A 22487-nucleotide genomic window follows, 5' to 3' on the forward strand; every position below is an offset into this window, starting at 1 on the left:
CAAATCCTCAGAAAACTTTTTCCAAACCAACCAATTTCAACTTGTATATTGATTATGAGAATAATCGCCATAGTAACTGGTTAAAAAGTATCCTGTTGGGATAATTCCAGCATATTAAACATAACTGTATTTATTTTATTAATAATAATGAAAGTCACAATGGGGCTCATAAGTGTTGGACGCAACAACGATATGTGCGCACCTGACAGGTGCTTTTCCTTCTGCGCACGTGTCACGCGGTGCATGTGTCAGCACACATAGACACCGCACATATTCAGTGTCGGCATCTCAGGGTGGTACTGCGGTATTTGCTAGAAATCATTAGTGAGTTCCTAGGACTTCAAGCAACATAACACAAATGTAAGAGGAATTGAAATATCTTTATTATCTACCTATTATCAAAATGCTATGGCCAGCAACTGGCCGGTGACCCCGGTACTATCAGCCTTACACCAAGAGAGATGCAACAGATCGGTGCTAAGCGCACCCTGACCACTGTCCGGCAAACAGATATTCTGGGTGCAGGATCCCATATCCGGACCTATCACTGGAATTCTCTTCTGCCCTCTTACGTTCAGGTTGGAGCGTTCTAGTGTTGGGGTGCCATATGCTGCTATTTTTGTACTGACGCGGACTGCTGGAGGAGACCCCACTGTAATGCCAGGAGCGCTGGGATTGGCAGCTGATCTTTTGGCTTTTTAAAATCGTCTCTTTCTTTCCGCAAAACTCGAGTGACCTCCACCGGGTCTGTCTGGCCGGTGAATTTCTGAACGGCTTCTTCTCTGTGTGCACAAAAAATCCATAAAAGTATAATTTTATATGTATACACACAGGTATACATACGCTCACACACACACACACACACACACACACACGTTTGCTCTGTCTGGTCTGTACACTCCTGCTTTTTAGGGGCCCATTTACTAGGGATCACATATACCAGGGGTTCATGTTTTCCAGGTCACCCGGCAGGTGTACAGGTGCATTCATTAATCATTGACACATTTTAAAAGATCCACAGATGGAGCAAATTACTTCACTTGTGATTCTGTGAGGAGACCTGCAAAACATGCACCGTGTGGGGTCCTGAGGACCGAGTTTGAGAATTTGTGACATATACAATGCAATCTGGGCGGGATCTTACCTCTCAGGATCGTGCTGCAATATGCAAATCCGATCAGTGGTATACAGTAACCAGCAGGGACAGAGGCTCTGTGCTGGGTTCCAAGGGGAGGTGAGGAAGGGGTCTGCACATGTGTGGCCAGCACTGACCTTGCTAACCGCACTGCCTGGCTGGACCTGCGGTAAGTAGTCCATAGGCTCAGAATGGCGGTATCTGCGGGACCTGATATTGGTACGGCGGGCAGCACTGCATCCTCTATAGCAGGGGTGGCCAACCGGTCAGAGGTAAAGAGCCGAAAAATATCTGTGGTAAAGCTAAAGAGCCAACAACATGCGCGCGCCTTCGACGCGTGTGCCAAAAAAGGGGCATGGTCTATTTGGACCCCTTGGGTGGGTGTGATACACATATGCCTCCAATAGTGCAGTGCCATATATACATATGCCCCCAATAGTGCCACATACACATATGCTCCCACGGTGCAAGGTATGCCACCATGGTGCTGGGTATGCCCCACGGTGCCACAAACTGCTATGCCCCCACAGTGCCAAAAAGCTGGTATGCCCCCACAGTGCCAAAAAGCTGGTATGCCCCCACAGTGCCTCAAACTGCTATGCCCCCACATCGCCACAAACTGCTATGCCCCCACATCGCCACAATCTGCTATGCCCCCACAGTGCCACAAACTGATATGCCCCCACAGTGCCACAAACTGCTATGCCCCCACAGTGCTAATTTCTCAGCAGCAGCACTCACCATTGTTGCTGCTGCTGCCGGGCGGGGAGAGGACAGTCTGGTGTCCCCCTGCAGTCCTGTCATGTCACCGAGGGGAGGAGAGCACAGTACACCACGCGTCTCCTTCCCCCCCTCACTTCCCTGTGACTGTGCCGTCCACCAATCAAAGCTCCTGATTGGCTGCCGGCCCGCGAGCTCTGATTGGCAGATGACCCAGTCACAAGGATGCACAGTGAGGGGTAGGACAGATAAGCGATGCGCGCTCTCCTCCCCTCAGAAGGAGAAGGGATTCGAGGAACCGGCAGCGGGTGATGGGGACGGGGACAGGCGGCGGGCAGCAGTGGGAGCAGGAGCCGCACTTTAACGGGGGGAGAGCCGCATGCGGCTCTAGAGCCACAGGTTGGCCACCCCTGCTCTATAGGAACCTATGTCGGATACGGCTGTGAGCGAGACAGGAGTGATCGTACCAGGAACCAGAGATTTCTGCTGTGGTCCCTCCTACATACATTTCGAGCGTACTTAATATTTGCAGCTAACCCCCGAAAACGGGTGGTTTTTTTTTAAGGGAAATTAGCCACAAATTTTAATTGATAAATGGGCCCATTAGTCCGAGCCTCAAACAAATATTTACTGTGTATCATGTTACAAATATTTCACAGGAAACAGTGTACAAAGGTTGCTGTAACCCATAGCAACTGGTCAGGTCCCACGACAGCTTAGAGAAGTGATAGGGGCCCCTGTGAGCCTAGTGCAGGAGGAATGTGGTGTCATATGTACATTTTGGTAAATGAAAGCATCTAATTGGTTGCTAAGGGTTACAGCATGTTTTGTGCACCAGTTATCATGAGCCCCAGCAAGATCTTGCCTGATTATCAGTATGCTGCTCAGCGCACCATCCCTCCTAAACAATTATAGAAATTGGGACGTTATGTCTGCCCATTCCCCATTAGCGTTGCCCTCGGCCTCCTGTCACCAGGAATAATATTGCGCCTATGGGGAGAGCATGCTTACAGCCAATTCCGAGAGCAGGGGAAACACTCAGTAGCTGGTGACACCATTCTGTAGTCATATGCCCAAGTGATGTATACTGCTCACCTTACCCGCATGAACGGGTTATACAGAAACTCCTCCTCCAGGCTGGAGGGAACAGTGGGGACGTCATCTTCATCTCGGGCCTGAGAAACACAGCGCACACCCAGCATAAATATTCATGTACAGTCAGGTCCAGAAATATTGGGACATCGACACAATCTCATATTTTGGGCTCTATACACCATCACAGTGGGTTTGAAATTAACCAAACAAGATGTTAAACTGCAGACTTTCTGCTTTAATTTGAGGGTATTTACATCCAAATCAGGAGAACGGTGTAGGAATTACAGCGGTTTCTATATGTGCTTCACACTTTTTATGGGACCAAAAGTAATGGGACTAAACAATCCTAAATCAAACTTTTTTAATACCTTTGCAGGGTTTGAAACAAAGCCTGAAGTCTGGAACGCACAGACATCACCAGCCACTGGGTATTATCCTTGGTGATGCTCTGCCAGGCCTATACACACACACACACACACACACACACACACACACACACACACACACACTAGTTCAAAGCCTGTCAAAATGACGGTTTCTGCAATGTACTTTCACTTTGAGCTGTGACAGTTTTTAGCACACAATCTCCCCACCCTCAGTCCCTATCTGCTCCCACCTCTAATCTCTGTCTTCACAGCTCCCTCTCCCCATATCCCACATGTTTGAAACAGATCAGTGTCCCTGGAAAATTTGCTTTCACTTTCTGCTATGACATCTTATAGCACATAAAAAGGTAATTTGGTCCATTGAGTTGCCTCTAGCGGTACTTCACCTCATAGAGGTGAGGCGTAGTTAGCCTTTTATTTAGAGAGAATGAGAGAGATGATCACAAATACAATAAGTAGCCTAGAGAATTATGTTGCTTGTGACTCTAACCTTATCATACCTTGGCCTAGAAATAACTTCACACTGACACAACTTATCTAAAATAAAGACGCGACACCAATAGCTCAGTTTAAACGGTCATAGTTATTTATTAAAGACCAAGAGAAACTGGTATAACCCCTTTAAAAGGGGATGGCAAGGACCAGGCACCTGAGACCGAAGACCGTTCAGGGGTGTTACTCCGGGCAACGACCAGGTCGCTCCCAACCTCTTAAACACCCCTTACCAAAGGCACAGCCCGCCCTGCGCGGACATCCCCACGCCTCTAAGGCCTGACGTGAACATCTTCGCCTAAATGTTCATCGCCCACCGCGTTGAGTCGAGGCTCGTCCGCCCTCCTGGCAAGGCGAGGGGTAATACCGCGCAGGGACCACCTGACGCCCTTCTAGAATCCTGGTCGAGGGTGCCGACCCGCCAATTCTAAAATTGCCAATTAGATCGAAATTTTTAAGGCAAGGCCTTAATGTGCAAGGGAAGGGAGGGTGGGGATCAAAATTCAAGGAGGGGTATTCTGTCTTACTACCTAGGCTATATACCCTAGCTCCAGGGTGCCACCCCCCAGGACCCCCATTGGTGGGGCTTCCCGCCCTGAATAACCCCTCCTTCTATGCCTGGTCATTTTTCAACAACTTTATTTAACCAAGCTCAAATTCACAGTCTCTTAATTTCACTTGGGCTTATACAGCCCTCGTTCCACCTAAGTAGCCTAGAGAATTATGTTGCTTGTGACTCTAACCTTATCATACCTTGGCCTAGAAATAACTTCACACTGACACAACTTATCTAAAATAAAGACGCGACACCAATAGCTCAGTTTAAACGGTCATAGTTATTTATTAAAGACCAAGAGAAACTGGTATAACCCCTTTAAAAGGGGATGGCAAGGACCAGGCACCTGAGACCGAAGACCGTTCAGGGGTGTTACTCCGGGCAACGACCAGGTCGCTCCCAACCTCTTAAACACCCCTTACCAAAGGCACAGCCCGCCCTGCGCGGACATCCCCACGCCTCTAAGGCCTGACGTGAACATCTTCGCCTAAATGTTCATCGCCCACCGCGTTGAGTCGAGGCTCGTCCGCCCTCCTGGCAAGGCGAGGGGTAATACCGCGCAGGGACCACCTGACGCCCTTCTAGAATCCTGGTCGAGGGTGCCGACCCGCCACAGCAAGTGGCACACTAACCACTCATCCTCAAGTGCCAATTGCCCCGCCATCCCCCAACAAATCTATTCGCTCTAATAACTGTTAGCCCAATCTCTTAAGAATTCCCCTCAAAAAGATAGCCATTCCTTCCTCGGACAAGTGCACCCCATCAGGCCTGTATAGGTCCGGGTGTTCTCTTGTAATCTCGGAGTGCCTGACAGCCAATCCCCCTTTACACACCACAAACCTGCTTAAGGCGTGATTTAGCTTTCTCCTTGCCCTTTCTATTGCCTCTACGTTATGCGCTCCTCTCCAGGAGAACCGGGAGATGATATCTGACCATACCAGCCGTAGACCCTGCCAACTCTTCAACAAAGCAGCTAAATCCTTCTCCATCATGATTCTCAAGGCTATGCCAGTAGTCTTTGCTAGGTCATTCCCTCCCAGGTGTATTATCAAAACATCTGGCCTGTCCCCTTTGCTGGCTTCTCTCTGTAGAAGGCCTGTCAAGTTCTTCCATAGAAGGCCCCTAACCCCAATCCATCTTGCTGCTTTTGCAGTGGCCAGCACTGGCGAACTCCTAGCTACTAAGTGCTTTTCTGCCCAGAATATGTAGGAGTGCCCTACTATCCAAACTATCCCCAAGGGACCGAAGGGGGGGGATGGGGCTGCAAAGGAAGGAAAAAACCTAGGGGTTAGTATTCAACTTATACTCTAATATTTCACAACTTATAAATGACATAAAGCTAGGGTCCAAGTGGAGTTGAAAAACTTAAAAAACCACCAGAAAGGCCTGTAAGGTGGGGCCAGATTGAATTAGGCGCATTCTGGAGGAAAAATCAAAAAATTCACCCCACACCTCCGATTGCGGAACGCTAATCGTTCCCCAACCGTTTGTAAACTTTACGTTTTTGGACCCGCGCAACAGGCGCATACTATACTTAGGCTAATACTTAAAAATTCTACACACTCTATATTAAAGCATATTAACTCTCACGTATTTTTTAAAGCTGTCTGACTTCCATCTGCCCACTGCTTTGACAGCCTCAGGCGGCAAACCTGCTACCGTTGCTGCAGTGGCTGCGCCAATTCGGAATGAATGTGTTCCATAATCGTCTGGACGCAGCCCTATTGCCGCTAAGCCCTTCTTCATAACTGCAGTAAACTGAAATTTTGTGAGCGGTGACCCGTTAGCGTGGGCCAAAAATTGAACCGCCTCGCTGGGCCTTACAGAGGCATATTCTAGAGTTAGCGCAACCGGGCAGATTACTTTGTTGACGTGTGGCTTAAGCGTAATCCAGGTGCCCCTGCCTTGCTGGTCAGTCTTTGACCTTCTTAGCCTGCATAACACCTGCTCCTTGCTTACCACCACGTCATCCTTAAGAATCCCCGAGCTAACCCTTTTATTGCGCGCTGTTAACTCACTAACTCTGAAAGCCCCGTGAAACGCCCAAGCAAAAGCCACCCTAAACAGCGCTACCTCCGGTTCATTATCTGCAACATTGGATAACACAGCCAATAGTTCTCCTAACTTGGTTTCATCCAGGGGACGCCTATTATCCGGTTGTACCGGTTGTACGCGCGACCAACCCCTCATTGCCTTACTGATGATGAATGATTTAGTAGGATCTGGCACCCTGCGTAATTTGCTGTGAAATGCTATACCTGCCAAAGCCGCCGCCATAGCCGACTTGGACCGTCCGTTGTTAAAGTGTTCCCATACGAAGGCTAGGAGGCAGTCATCCACTGACTTACCCCTGGATTCCGGTTGTTGCTGATAATTACACCAATCCTCCCATGCCTTTCCATAAGATCTGCGGGTAGCAGGTGCTAGTGACCGGCATGCTAGTTCTGTCATGCCGGCTCTACTACCTGCCAGACAGATTTGGGACATCTTAGACCTGTTTCCGCTGCTGCTGGCGCCAGTTCACGAAACCTAGTAAACTGAAATCGCGACAAAGCGTCTGCGATATCGTTTTCAACGCCTGGTACATGTCTGGCCCTGAAATTGATGTTGTTTTTCAAGCAAACTAGAATAAGGTGCCGCAACAATCTTAGTGCCTCTGGGGACGAAGCCCTTTGATTGTTAACTGAATGCACCACACCCAGGTTATCGCACCAGAAAACTATGCTCCTGTTCGCTAGTTGTCCTGCCCACAGTACCACAGCCACAATGATAGGAAACAGTTCCAACAATAACATATTCCCAGTGAATCCCCTGTCTATCCAAGATTGAGGCCATCTCTCACAACACCATTCCCCTTCAAAGTAGGCTCCAAAACCTAACGACCCCGCTGCGTCTGTGAACAGCTGCAGCTCCCCATTCGAGGCCGCTTCAGCTTGCCAAATCAGATTATGATTAAAGTGGTGCAAGAATTCTTGCCATACACTCAAATCATCCTTAATTTCCCTACCCAGGCGAATAGAATGGTGGGGATTCTTAACTCCGGCTGTGGCCCTTTCCAGTTTCCTACAGAAAACCCTACCCATAGGAATAACCCTACAAGCAAAGTTAAAGGAACCTAACAAGGACTGGACGGTTCGCAGTTGCACCCTGTTCCTAGCCCTGCAGTCCTGAATGAAACCCTGAAGTCTCTCCACCTTGTCAGCTGGGAGCCTGCAGCACCCTGCCCCAGTATCAATTTCAATACCTAGGTATGACAGGACTGTCACAGGCCCTTCTGTCTTCTCATGGGCTATGGGCACGCCCAATGACTCAAAAACTCGCAACGCCACGCCCAGCGTCCTCCCACATGCCTCCTCGCCCCCTGTTCCTACAATGAGAAAGTCGTCAAGATAATGGGCAACCCCCTTGGATCTTGATTCATTTTGAATGCACCATTGTAAAAAAGTGCTGAATCTCTCAAAGTATGAACAGGAAATCGAGCAGCCCATGGGCAGGCACCTGTCAATATAGAACGCCCCTTCCAACTTGAAGCCCATGAACCTAAAAGAATCAGGATGCAGCGGGAGGAGCCTGAAGGCAGACTCTATGTCTATCTTGGCCATCAGTGCCCCGGGGCCGAAACTTTTAACTAGGCCTAAAACTTCGTCAAACAACTGATAGTGAACGCTCGCCAATTCAACTGGAATGGCGTCGTTAACTGAATTACCGGGTGGATAAGAAAGGTGTTGTATTAGTCGGAACTTTCCTGGATCCTTTTTTGGCACCACCCCTAGGGGTGAGATGCACAGCTTCGGAATAGGTGGGGTCTCAAAAGGCCCCACCATCCTGCCCAGACTAACCTCCAGCTGTACCTTTGTCTTAACAACCCCTGGCAATTCCCTGGCTGACTTCAAATTCTTGTTTGTGGAAGTGAAAAAATTATCGGGGATAGGGAGGCGGAAACCCAAAGAGAAACCCTCTAACAAAAACTTAACATCAAATTTATTAGGGTATCCTCTTAAATAGTGTTCCAACTGATGTAGCTTAATGGGCGAATCTGCCTTACTTAGCGCCAGCTGCGCCTTCTCCTGCACTATTCGCTTTGCCACTTCTGCATGTCTTAGCTGGGTGCCCTGCTCCACATATTTTGCACTCGTGCTTGAACCTGCATTTTGCGCCCTTGTCACATTTCCCATCGTTAAAGGCGAAACATCACCCTTTCCCCCCAGACTTCCCGGACGCTTTCCCACCTTGAAAGGACTTCTTACCCGCTGACTCCGTCATGGGTTGGCTCTTTCCTATCACCTCCCACCAAATCTCGACGTGCTTAGAACCCATCGGCATAATCTGTTTACCCTCATGACAAAGACGGAATTTCTCATCATATTCCCTCCAAGCCGGACCCTTATAATTCATAAAAGTCTCATTAATGAGGTGAAGGTAACTAATCACATTCTGATATTCTGTCGGCCTGGTGGTGAGGTAAGATGATGCAAATGCCAGGAAACCCTTTAACCAGTTATGAAACCCTTTGAAGGAGGCTTCGCCACTGTGCGAATCTTTTTTGACTTTGTCAAAATCCTTCTTCATCTCTGTCGTGATTGTGAAAAGGTCAATAAATTTGCCCTTTCTAATCTTTTCTTTGACCCCTTTCCTAAGTCCCCTGGCCACTGCTGTGTTGGAACAATGAGATGCATCCCCAGCTACTTCCCCTGTCGCTACGGGACTATTCTTACGCCTGCGTTTCTTGCCCCTAACCGCCTTGGCTACCTGCTTAGCTACCAGCTTGGCAAGCTTGCGCGGCCTTTTCTCTGCGCCTGATTCGTCACTATCGCCTGATGAAGCAGAAGACGCTGACTCACCAGAAGAGGAATCCTCCTCGTCGACCACCTCCATCCGAGGTGCGTCACCCTTTTCCTTGGCGGCTGCTTCCGAGACCGTTGTCTTTTCCCTCGCGGGTGTTTCCCCTTCCTTCCTGGCCGACTGGGATGCTGATGTGGCTTCCCCTGTCGTCAATTGTACTGCGGTCTCCACCGCTGTAGCTTCTACCGATGAACTTTCCCTCCGCACTCGCGGTGAAGTGGGACGTGTCTCCGCAACTGAAAGAACACAACCATCATTAATAGACTGGCTGGATGTACTCCCCGCCTGCGAACGCCTTTGTTGCGTTTCTGCCGCTACCTGCGCGTCAACCGAGGGAGCCCTTTCTCCCTGAAACTCCCCTGCCCCCTCGCCTTGTCTAAATGGTAGACCCTGACCCCCCATGGGGCTCTCCCGTGACGGGGGTGCCCAGCCCCCGTAAGCCTGCACAGGGTATTGTGGCATATTATAGTGCCCTTGCGGTGGAAAGTGACCATATTGATGTATTCCCTGGTTAATGGGATGGCCGGACCCCGATCCCCAGTACGGGTATTGGGGCCCGCCGTAACTCCCACCAGTTTGTGTCTGGTTAGGCCACTGCCCCTGCCCCTGTTGACCCCAATTAACAAATTGTGGAAATGTATTAACCAGGCCCCCTGGTGTTGTATTAAAGTAAGGGCCTGGAGGCATTAGCTGTTGATTCTGCGGGCCGTATCCCTGGGCCCAGGGAGTAAAAACACCGTGCTGTGCCTGCCCCCGCTGTCCCATCATACGGTGGTCATACAAAGGCTCACCCAGCTGCTGGCGAATTTCGCCCGGCCTGCCTAAACCCCTTACTTCATAACTCATATGCCTATCCCAATGTCTGGGTCCGCTGTCCCAGCTACCACCAGCAGGGGGACCTCCTGTAATATGAATAAGCGGGCTTGGCCCCCTGCCTTGCTGCCTTACTCCCACACCCCCTTGTGTGTTACTTTCCTGTGTATTCACATTGGGGGCACCTGTCCCCCTTTCTTGCTCTGTGACTGTATTTACTTCAGCCACATTACTGTCATCACCAGGGGGGGGGGGAGCACTCACCCCCCCTAATCCCGGCTGCATATTTATCCCCCCGCTGGTGTCACCTCCGTTCAGCCGAACGGAGGTCCCAGCGTGTAATGCGGGTCCCCCCTCTCCTTGCGGCGGCTCCACTTCAGTGGACGCCGCCTGCAGCTCATCCCCGGCTCCTGCCGTTGCCATGTACAGCGCCTCATCAGAGACGCCGACATGCGCAGGCACGGAAGGGAGCGGGAGAGCCTGTCCAGGCTCCCTGCCCCCCGCCAGAACCACCCGGCTCGGCGCGCTGTCGCCGGAGCCCGGCGATACACGCCCGCCGGACACAGATACCTCTCCCCCGCCTGCTGCATTAGCCGGGGGGAGAGCGACCATATCCCCGCTGCCAACCATATTAACCCCCGCACCACTGCTCGCGCCCGGCGAGGTAGGCCGCGATCCCGCGACCCCCACACTATAGGACGCCTGACTGCCCACACCACCGCCCCTGCGACCAGGGACATGGCTGAGCGGACGAGCTGCATCCGCCAGCCAGCGGGGTGGTGGAGCTGAACGTTTAGGACGCCCGGACATTTCAGGTATCAGTAATAGCAGCGCTGCACTTATCTGAAACACTTTTCTCTCACAGGATCAAAATTCAAGGAGGGGTATTCTGTCTTACTACCTAGGCTATATACCCTAGCTCCAGGGTGCCACCCCCCAGGACCCCCATTGGTGGGGCTTCCCGCCCTGAATAACCCCTCCTTCTATGCCTGGTCATTTTTCAACAACTTTATTTAACCAAGCTCAAATTCACAGTCTCTTAATTTCACTTGGGCTTATACAGCCCTCGTTCCACCATATAGGAGTTTGGCGGCATGGTTAAAATCTAAATGGACTGGTAGAAGGAGGGTTTTGTCAAGCGGACACAAATAACGTGTTTCGTGGAACACTCCTGAATAAACACTCACCTTGGCCCAGGCCAGTTTCTCCTTCACGTGTTCATTGTCTGGTTCTACTTTTAGTGCAAACTTCAAGTTCCTCACAGTGTATTCATGCCCACAGAACACTTTCTACAGAGACAGAACAGGTGAAAATAATTTTCAGACACCATGTGATTGGGTTATAGCTCCACCCTCACAGAATTCTCATTCTCAGGCACCATGTGATCGGGTTATAGCTCCACCCTCACAGAATTATCATTCTCAAACACCATGTGATCGAGTTATAGCTCCGCCCTCACGGAATTCTCATTCTCAGGCACCATGTGATCGGGTTATAGCTCCACCCTCACAGAATTATCATTCTCAAACACCATGTTATCGAGTTATAGCTCCGCCCTCAAGGAATTATCATTCTCAGGCACCATGTGATCGGGTTATAGCTCCGCCCTCACGGAATTCTCATTCTCAGACACCATGTGATCGAGTTATAGCTCCGTCCTCACAGAATTCTCATTCTCAGACACCATGTGATCGGGTTATAGCTTCGCCCTCAAGGAAATCTCATTCTCAGACACCATGTGATCGAGTTATAGCTCCACCCTCACAGAATTCTCATTCTCAGACACCATGTGATCGGGTTATAGCTTCGCCCTCAAGGAAATCTCATTCTCAGGCACCATGTGATCGGGTTATAGATCCGCCCTCATGGAATTCAATTGTCCACAAAGATTTCCGCTGCCCTTAGATATGACTGATGCTTCGTATATATAACTGTATCTAAGCTCTAAGGGGCAGGGCCCTCCACCCTATAGTTCATTAACTGCTATCATACAACACAGAAAAAGTGTGCCAGGGCATGCTGGGTAGTATAGTTCTACAGCCGCTGCACATGTTGCCTTCCCTTGAAATAGAGTATTATATAAAGTATAATAAGTCTGACGGGCGGTGTAATGGTTGGCATTACTGCCTCACAGCACTGAGGTCATGGGTTCTATTCCCACCATGTGTTATATATACGGGGCAGTATGGACGGTGTAATGGTTAGCATTACTGCCTCACAGCGCTGAGGTCATGGGTTCTATTCCCACCATGTGTTATATATACGGGGCAGTATGGACGGTGTAATGGTTAGCATTACTGCCTCACAGCGCTGAGGACATGGGTTCTATTCTATCTATGTAGTAGGGAATATAGATTGTAAGCTCCTCTGGGGCAGGGACTGATGTGAATGTTCAAATATTCTCTGTAAAGCGCTGCGGAATATGTGTGCGCTATATTAATAACTGGTAATAAATACATCAATAATATTACAGCTAGCCTTAAAACAGAAGGAAATACACAAAACGAAAACATGTTCTACAATAAATATAGATCTGTTACAAGCCCAAGCAAGGTGTTATAGGGACATGCACCAGCTATACAGCTTCAGTCTCCATATAGATTAATACTGTATGAGCACACATGGGTTACCCGGCCTGAGGGCACTTGGGTTACCGGGCCTGAGGGCGCTTGGGTTACCGGGCCTGAGGGCGCTTGGGTTACTTGACCTGAGTGTGTTTGAGTTACCCGGCCTGAGCGCATCTGGGTTACACACAGGGCATGGCAGAGAGGTCCCTAGCAGAATATAGGACATGGACATGCTGTGTACTTAGGTACTGATAGGATGTTAGTACATACTGCTTACAGGCAGGTGCCAGCGCTAGTTGGTTGCCCATAGCAACATCACATGTGAAGTGGAAAACACATCTTAGTAAATTTCCCCCATAAGGAGAGAGGAAGGGCTCTGCCTTAAGCATATACTCTCTGAGGAGCTAGGCTGCTCCCAGTCTTCCTGTCACTTCAGCTCCCCTACGGATCACAAACACTCCTAGCCTCCTGCATAAAGCCACCGGGCACCAGCATCTGCAAGTGTTAACAGTTCCCTGTGGCTCTTTTTGTCTCCCTATGGCTGCCGGATAATTGGTGACATTGCCTACACCTAGACTAGGTAAATATTATATTCGACCTTAGCCTAAGTGTAAACAATGTCTCCAATTAGTAGGTGGCCATTTTGTGGTGGTCATACCAGCACTTTTCTATAGGAGAGAATTAGTGCACAGAAGTGCCAGATGGCCAGTCTGGCCCGGGGAGCCGCTTGGTCTAAGGCACCCCTCCCATCTACCCTCAGGTGTTTTAATTAGCACAGGTTCCTACATTGCTGACTGCATGTTAATATGGGCTCTATTTGAAGGTAAGACCTAGATAAATTTATATAATGTGTTAGTATTAGAAATGTTAGGGACCCATCTAATGAAGTTCACCTGGACGCGGTGGATGGGCCCACATATTTGCGCAAATGTGTGCTAAGAACTTCAATTATACTCCATGTAATTTGTAAGAGTTATCAAAATTATTTTTACTATCAGTGTTCTTAGCACCTAGAGTGTGCATCAGTATTGTTCTTTTTTCCTGTATGGTACTAGAAGCCTTAACTTGGTAGCACCTCTCATTATGTTTAAAAATATGGTGTGCAGTCCAGTCCCCCCCTCTTTCCCTAATGTTTAGAGTAGTAAACAAATACCAAACGTGCGGCGGGAGGGTAGATTTTAAAAACTAAAGACATTCCTAATTGGGAATCGATGACTTATACTGTATCTTAGGATCGGTTATGGTATAGCAGGTTGATCGGGTATAGAAGGACCATGCGTTACTGCCGCTCTAGCACGCGCCAACTATCTTTAGCCGTCTAACTTAGCGGGATCGACTCATTGTGGTCAAACATAATATGGTCCATCTAGACCCGGTCAACCTGGAATCCGGATACCCTTATGATCTTCTGGATGCAACGCTAATATAAGCATTGAATCTGGAACATCTGGAGATACATTATTATTACTAATGGTGGTTTACCATAGCTACATTATATCTTTATAAGCAGCCCCCCAGATGGCTGTGCTGTGACGTACCGTATCAGGGGGCAGGGAACTCAGAGTTAGCAGCAAATTCTTGTACATTTGTTCAGCTGTCCCTTCAAAGAACTGTCCGCAGCCTCCGATGAACAGGGTGTCACCTGCGGAGGAGAAGGGAGATCTACAGTAAACCGGTCGTATTCTTATGTTGGCAGCACAGCATGACTATTATACAGAGAGGTCAGAATCCTGGTAAGTATTTTACCCCTATCCCTTACTCTCCCCTCCTGCAGCCTAACCCTAATCCTCCCCTCCTGCAGCTTAACCCTAACCCTCCCCTCCTGCAGCCTAACCCTAACCTCCCCTCCTGCAGCCTATCCCTAACCTCTGCCCCCTGCAGAGTAACCCTAACCTCCCCTCCTGCAGCCTAACCCTAAAGTCCCCTCCTGCAGCCTAACCCAAACCTTTCTGCAGCCTAACCCTAACCTCCCCTCCTGCAGCCTAACCCTAACCTCCCCTCCTGCAGCCTAACCCTAATCCTCCCCTCCTGCAGCCTAACCCTAACCTCCCCTCCTGCAGCCTAACCCTAACCTCCCCTCCTGCAGCCTAACCCTAACCCTCCTGTAGCCTAACCCTAACCCTCCTGCAGCCTAACCCTAACCTCCCCTCCTGCAGCCTAACCCTAACCATCCCCTCCTGCAGCCTAACCCTAACCTCCCCTCCTGCAGCCTAACCCTAACCTCCCCTCCTGCAGCTTAACCCTAACCTCCGCTCCTGCAGCTCAACCCTAACCTCCCCTCCTGCAGCCTAACCCTAACCTCCCCTCTTGCAGCCTAACCCTCCCCTCCTGCACCCTAACCATAACCTCCACCTCCTGCAGCCTAACCCTAACCTCTTCCCCCTGCAGCCTAACCCTAACCTCTTCCCCCTGCAGCCTAACCCTAACCTTCCCCTACTGCAGCCTAACCATAACCTTTTCCCCCTGCAGAGTAACCCTAACCTCCCTTCCTGCAGCCTAACCCTAACCTCCCCTCCTGCAGCCTAACCCTAACCTCCCCTCCTGCAGTCTAACCATAACCTCTGCCCCCTGCAGCCTAACCCTAACCTCCCCTCCTACACCCTAACCTCCCCTGTGTGTGATGGACGAGGGTCCTGGATGCGATGTGAGTCTGACAATGGTTGCTCCCCCGCTATGCCAGTCCCCACGCTGCGCGTATGTTGTACATTCCCCCACGCTAAGCCACTGACAGCTTCTGCTCATGAGGTAGCGGCTCCTTATGAATTGCTAAGCTGCAACCCCCCCCCCCCAACACTTTGCTTCATGAACCTGTCACTTTTCCAATGACTGGAAAGATCTATTCCCTGCTGTCAGCTCTGGACAGGTCATTAGGACGTAGAGGTTCACAAAATGGAGGTTACCTGAAAACAGTGCAGGAGCGTCTGGGCACCCGTCCTCCCACATGTAGAAGCAGACATGACCCGACGTGTGGCACGGTGTGAGAAGGCATCTGACATTTATATCCCCGAACTGCTGAGACAAAGGGCTGCAGTTACATGGTCCGCAGGGATTGTGTTATAGAGAGGAATATAATACCCATGGCCGAAGCTATGTGTGTGAGAGCAGGACCACCACACAGAGAGAGCTGGGCTCGAGGGGGTGGCACCGCTGTTGTGCCATGGTCCTTGCTTCTGGCTAGTGGTGTGCCTGTGGTGGCACCATACAGCCAGGATTGGGTGATCTGGCCAGTGCTATAACTTACTAGTACTATTAAAAATTCTCTGCTCCACAAATTACTGGTAACCCTGGGCAACCAGTAATCATTTGCAGGTGGACATCACTGACCAAGCAGAGCCGCCATCTGCACATCCCACCACCCCTGTGCGGGTACCTCCACCTCCTTCCTGGGCAGCAGCACAACTCACCTTCTTTGGCGGAAACAGACAGGTGTGTGCTGCAGCCGGCTCCGGGCAGCTGTCCAATCAGTGGGCACCCAGCAGCTGTCCAATCAGTGGGCACCCGGCAGCTGTCCAATCAGTGGGCACCCATCTGCTGTCCAATCAGTGGGCACCCGGCAGCTGTCCAATCAGTGGGCACCCGGCAGCTGTCCAATCAGTGGCCACCTGGTAGCTGTCCAATCAGTGGCCACCCGGCAGCTAGGCAATAACCGGACACCCGGCAGCTGTCCAATCAGTGGGCAACCGGCAGCTGTCCAATCAGTGGGAAACCGGCAACTGTCCAATCAGTGGGCAACCGGCAGCTGTCCAATCAGTGGGCACCAGGCAGCTGTCCAATCAGTGTGCACCAGGCAGCTGTCCAATCAGTGGGCACCCGGCAGCTGTCCAATCAGTGGCCACCCGGCAGCTGTCCAATCAGTGGCCACCCGGCAGCTGTCCAATCAGTGGCCACCCGGCAGCTGTCCAATCAGTGGCCACCCGGCAGCTGTCCAATCAGTGGCCACCCGGCAGCTGTCCAATCAGTGGCCACCCGGCAGATGTCCAAACAGTGTGCTAACAGTCTGCTGGGGACCAGGAGTATACAACAAGCCATGCGCTTATGACCTTGCATTAAACCACCGTGTCCCTGGTCACAGGCCCCCTGGGCTCCACTGGACACTGGATTATAATGGGGGCACAAGGGGTCAGTACCCCTGGGCCCCCCTCTATCTAGAGGTCCCCTGTGATTTTTTTTTTTAAGCTAATGGTTTTGTGCATGGGAGTGGGGTAGTGCTGCAGCTTCACCTATCTGCCAATGTGACAATGATTAATGGTGCTGAGCATCAGGAGTCAAGGCACTTACTGGGAGTTGACTAAGTCCCATAACACTTTGCACGAGAGGTCAGAGGCTGAGAGGTATGTGCTGAGCTCTGCTTGGTAGAGCTCATCATATGTTTCTCAGACCCATAGCAGCAGCAGCTGCCTTGTCATGGGAGGGTTTTTAATCAGAGGCAGTTGACCATTGACCACGTTTATACTGCTTTTACTCTGTGTTTTGACAGTGTAATATTCTCCCATGCAGTTTGCGGCCAGTAATGACAAGTAGGAGGGGGCCCCCCTTTCTAAAGTGCCCCGGGCGCCCCAAAGGCTTAATCTGGCCCTGACTGGACGCCGAGTAAGTCTAGGGCTACGTGGCACCTGCAATGACTGGTGGCCAGTGTAAAAATCATGCAATGGTGAGCCTGTTAAGTTGGCTTTTGGGCATATTCACTCAGCTTCAAATTGATGTGTAGTCGTACTCATCCATTCGTACAGCGAGCACATTCATTCACAAAGTGGGATTTCACTCTGGCAAGGTGGAGGCTTCACTGAAAGCTGATCGTTTGAATTTGTGGCTGCGAGATCAGGTCTGAATTACCCCCAATGATGCAGGTTCTCTCAGACCTGATTTTAATACCAGTCTTACCCCTCCTGTCATACCTATGTTATTTGCTTGTATTTGTAAGATGTATTTCAGAAGATATTGCCTATATCTGCTCCTGTTACACGCACATACTGGGTGAGATTTAATAGGATGAGAGATTCAGAAAGTGAGAGATTTGAAATCCCCAGTTTTTTTAAAGCGGTAATGATGATGTGTGTAAATGATTGCCGCTTTAAAAAAAACTGGATATTTCTTACCAAATCTCTCACTTTCTGATTCTCTCACCCTATTACATCCCCCCCCCCATGTTGCTCTGAATGTCAGACTCTGGCCCTTATTCAGATTGAAGCGGTACGGCCCGCATGCGGCCGTACCGCCGATGTTTTCTCTCTGCACATGCGCAGAGGTCACTCTGCGCATGTGCAGGGGAAATCTCCGTTTAAAAAAATTAGACGCCGCAAAGGGGGCGTATAGGGGCGTGAGGGGCTTCAGTCCCTCATTTCCCTATGTATACGCCCCGCGTTTCATGGGCGTTCCCATGCAAACGCGGGGCGTACGCATGGTAATGAGGGCATGACGCCACTCATGGGGGCGGAAAGCTGACGTCGGCGGATGTCAGCTTTCAGCCCCCATACAAGCTACCACACGGACAATCGTCCGTGTGGTCTCAGCTTGCGGGAGCTGCCGCGGCGTGCGGCCCTGCCTTCGATGGTCGTCGACCATCGAATGCAGGGGGCAGCTCCCACCATGGTGGAGGCGTACGCCTCCACCATTTTCGTGCGGATCGCCAGCCGTCCGTGTACGGACGGCCGTGGCGATCCGTAGCGTGGGCGGGGATTCGTCTGGTGCGGTCGGAGCCGCATATGCGGCTCGACCGCACCAACCAGAATAAGGGCCTCTGTGTCTTTGAAGCGCCTGTCCTAAAGGAGGACGTTGCTTTGTAACTGTACTCTCCCGAGGCACTACCTTTATCACTTGGTTGTGGGCGACTCTGTGCGTTAAGCCCGCGATCCGATCATCTGCTCCGAACACGGGCAACTCCGGAAACTGGCGAACAAGATCTGCGTTCCCGCGGGAATGATCCCTGAAAAGGGAAAAGAAGGATTCTCGGAAAACATAGGATTTGACATACATAGAATTGGGTTAGGTCTGTCAAACAGCTCAGGTACCGAAGAGCTAGATATATGTGACACGTTCCCAAATCATACCAATATGTTGCCGGATCCTACAGTATGTGGCCCTGGGGCCCATTTACTACTGGATGGCATATGCAATGCTATCTGAAGAATGGCGGTAGCCGCAGGACCCACTGCGATGCTGCTTGATGTTGATACATCGGGCAGCATTACATCCCCCATAGAAACTATGGGGGATGCGGCCAGCGGCGGAGCAGGAGGGATCGCAGTAGGGATCGGAGATTCCTGCTGCGGTCCCTCCTGATACATTCGGGCGATACCTAATATTTGTGGCTAACCCCCGAAAATGGCTGTTTTCAGGGAATAAGCTGCAAATATTATGTGATAAATGGGCCCCACAATGAGAACGGAAGAGCAACGAATCTCCACGTCTGCATATCCTGGATAATTATCCAATCACATTATCTGCTTGTACCAGCTGCACATTGATCCTGGTCACATGGTCATCGGACATACTGAGTGTATGGGCAGCATGTAAGGGATTACCATGCCAGGTACTGTACTCACAGGTGGTGGTGGGTAGTCAGGATGGCTCTCAGATTCACATCTGCTTTCTGCACAATGTCCAATAACTGAAAGAAAGCAGTAGTCTAGTCACAGGTGACCTTCACAATACAAGCCAAGTGTAGGTAAGTGACATAGATAATATACCCGCTGCTAGCTGTAGTCTTTGGGCAGACTGGGGGTTCCCTGCAATGAGGGGGGAGAGTTGTCTGAATGGTTTGGACACATGGAGATGGCCTACACACAAGTGCGCATTGAGCAGATGTCTGAGAAAACGCGTCAGTTGCACCAACCAGCCCATCTACCTTTTACTGAAGAAGAAGACGACGGTTAGAGTGACCTGATTGGTTGAGGGGAGTCACTGGGACTCCCCTCAACCAATCAGGTCCGAGCTCAGCCCTGATTGATTGAGGGGAGTCCCAGTGACCAACGATTTGTGTATACACACATGCGGCTCCTCAAGTTCGGTGGACGCGCTCTTCAGTTTTTTTTAACCCCTGGATTGTCCTACTGGACAAGGGGATCGACCTGCGGGCAGGGGTGGATTTAGGGATGAGGGCGCCCCTAGGCACAACAATAATGTTTACTAAGTAGGACAGTTTATAGGGGCAGTATCTGCATGTCCTATCCATTTACACTCTATTTAAGATGGAATATAGTACAGTACAGTGGATATTTTGCAGTTATTGGTACATTTTGGGCTGACAGTACTATCACAGGCATCCAAGTGCCGCCCCCAAACATGTGCCGCCCCTAGGCCGGTGCCTCACGTGCCTAATGGGAAATTCGGCTCTGCCTGCAGGGGAACGTGGCTAGGTGAGTATATATGTATTTTTGTATGTGTGTGTATGCATGTATGATAACAAACTTGTACTTTTCAGGGTGTTTTTTTTTCTTTTATACATTGGTCATGGTGTGGATCTACAGGGGCCTTTTAGTGCCCAGCATGCTGGGACTTGTGGTTCACCAAGTCCCTGCAGGTGGGGGAGGTTTGCTGGGACTATTAGTTCCACAGTACAACCCAAAGCTTTTTTTTTTTTTTTTTTTACAAATGAGGCTTTAAAAATGTTTATTGTCACCAAATGAATACATGATATGAGCAGAAATAACATAAGTGGAAATAAAGAAAAACATCCAATATACAGTATATAAATGACCTTTTTAGCAACGGATGCATCCACTGCAATGGCGTCCTTTGTGCTTTCTTCTATAACCAGATACATATAGTTGTCGTCCAGGACAGAAATTACTTTCACCTTCATGTTCCGTCCACTTCAAGGTCTCACATAGCTGTAACATGAAATAATGAATTACCGGCATACATCTCCCCTCTCCCTGAAATAGCAGCAATCTCCCTCTCTCCCTCATTAGTCTAGCAATCTCCCTCATTTCACCTAGCCCACATTACACGGTTACATTTTGGGGGTAAAAAAGGAATTAGAAACAGATATTTACATTGAATCATCAGCGCCATTTTCCAGTAGCTCTTACTAACTGCTCTGGGGCTCATCTACATTTGGATACAAGTCATTTCAAAAGATTCCTCTCAGATGTAGCAGTACACACCCAAGCTTCTAGGTGCCACGTTCACAATCTCTTTTCACATTCTCTCCATATATGGAACTAGACACGCCCTTTGGGTGGAGCATGACACGCCCCCTCAATGGGGAGCTGTGCAAAATTCTACTACCAACTATAATCTCCCTGAAACTAGTTTCCAAAAGTAGGCAAGTAGGCCCCATGTTCACACTGCAGGCATCCGCCTGGGCTGCTCTGACCAGCAGGGCACCTACTTATGTTTCATGTGAATTCCCCCCCCACACACACACACGCACACACACCCATTGTCATTTTCACTAGAATTGAAAAAGTCAGTCACCTATTTTTCCAGGGAATAAGTAGCAGAGACCATGCATATATTTGCTAACATACAGTGCTCACCTACTCCCCACCAAGTCTACCAAACAAGTGCAAGCAGTGCGGTTACATTATATATATAGATTAACACGGCACAGCCGCCCTCTCTGTAATATGCTATATGACATCACATGTACCCCCTCCCATATGCCTGAAAGTGTACACCTGCTATATGACATCACATGCACCTCATCCCATGTGCCTGACAGTGTACACCTGCCATACGGAATCCTATGTACCCACCTCCCATGTGCCTGACAGTGTACACCTGTCGTATGACATCACATGTACCCCCTCCCATGTGCCTGACAGTGTACACCTTCTATATGACATCACATGCACCCCCTTATGTGCCTGACAGTGTACACCTGCTATATGACATCACATGCACCCCCCTCCTATGTGCCTGACAGCATACACCTGCTATATGACATCACATGTACCCCCTCCTATGTGCCTGAGAGCATACACCTGCCATATGACATCACATGAACCCCCCTCCCATGTGCCTGACAGTGTACATCTGTCATATGCATACCTCCCAACATGACCCATGCCAAGAGGGACACAATGCTCTGCTTCTGGACTTCCCTCTTAATGTATGATTGCCATCACCTGTTTTTGAACAGGTTAACTAATAAGAAAGGTGCTTCACCACAGGTGATGGCAATCCTAAATAAAGAGGGAAGTCCAGGAGCAGAGTGTCCCTCCTGGAGAGGGTCATGTTGGGATGTATGCATTTGACAGACATACTATGCAGCCATATCTCCCAATATGACCCCTTCCAGGAGGGACAGAATGCTCTAATCCTGGACTTCCCTCTCAATTTATGATTGCCATCAACTGTGTTGAAACACCTTTCTTATCTATTACCCTTATTAATAGATGATGTCAATAATAAATTAAGGAGAAGAACATTATATGTCCCTACTGAAATGGGTAATGCAGGGAGGTATGTGCATCCCCCTCCCATGTGCCTGTCAGTGTACACCTGTCATATGACGTCACATGCATGCACCCCCTCCCATGTGCCTGACAGTATACACCTGCTAATGTCATATGACGTCATACGCACCCACTTACATGTGCCTGACAGTGTACACCTGTCATTTGACGTCACATTTATGTAACCCTCCCCCAGTGAGCGTACACCTGCCATGTGACGTCACATGCACAGCCCATGGCATGGTGCCCGGAATACCGGTTACCCTGGTCTCTCCCCTCCAGTGTGTCATCCCCTCCTGGGCCAGGTACCGAGAAGAGCTTGATTTGGGAATATCAGAGGTGCAGGACTGCTGATTGGATGATACATCGCCACAGTCGTTACTGATTCGCTTCTGCCACCCAACCCCCCAAAGTCACGCCCTGCCAAGTGACAAACGCAGCCATTTTTATTGAGGGCAACCCGTGTATTACACAACTGTC

General features: G+C 49.9%; 1 protein-coding gene across 3 annotated transcripts; it reads right to left on the bottom strand.

Annotated features, from left to right (window-relative positions):
• Positions 1–373: 373 nt before the first annotated feature.
• On the bottom strand, positions 374–22399 carry LOC146019943 (hydroxyacylglutathione hydrolase-like protein). 3 transcript variants are annotated; one of them, XM_083152623.1, is made up of 9 exons: positions 22215–22355; positions 20303–20435; positions 19149–19213; positions 18412–18529; positions 15507–15615; positions 14145–14248; positions 11227–11328; positions 2951–3030; positions 374–782 (listed from the first exon to the last, which is right to left on the bottom strand). In XM_083152623.1, exons 2-9 carry the CDS (start codon positions 20405–20407, stop codon positions 614–616), a joined length of 852 nt encoding a protein of 283 aa, XP_083008749.1. In that variant the 5' UTR covers positions 20408–20435; positions 22215–22355; the 3' UTR covers positions 374–613. The 3 variants fall into 3 exon arrangements, with proteins under 3 accessions (XP_083008749.1, XP_083008747.1, XP_083008746.1); XM_083152621.1 differs by having other exon boundaries at positions 22146–22355; XM_083152620.1 differs by having other exon boundaries at positions 375–782; positions 22271–22399.
• Between the last annotated feature and the right edge of the window lie 88 nt (positions 22400–22487).

This window comes from Crinia signifera, chromosome 7 (genome assembly GCF_055691185.1).
Source record: "Crinia signifera chromosome 7, ASM5569118v1, whole genome shotgun sequence".
Classification (NCBI taxonomy): domain Eukaryota; kingdom Metazoa; phylum Chordata; class Amphibia; order Anura; family Myobatrachidae; genus Crinia; species Crinia signifera.

Bases quoted from the DNA above. Each gene is read 5' to 3' on its own strand.
- LOC146019943 (XM_083152623.1), bottom strand. From the start codon at position 20,407: ATGAAGGTGAAAGTAATTTCTGTCCTGGACGACAACTATATGTATCTG. The intron at 18,530-19,148 runs GTGAGTACAGTA...TTCCCTTTTCAG, and splicing joins CTGACTACCCACCACCACCT to GGATCATTCCCGCGGGAACG. The intron at 11,329-14,144 runs GTACGTCACAGC...CTGTCTCTGTAG, and splicing joins GTTCCCTGCCCCCTGATACG to AAAGTGTTCTGTGGGCATGA.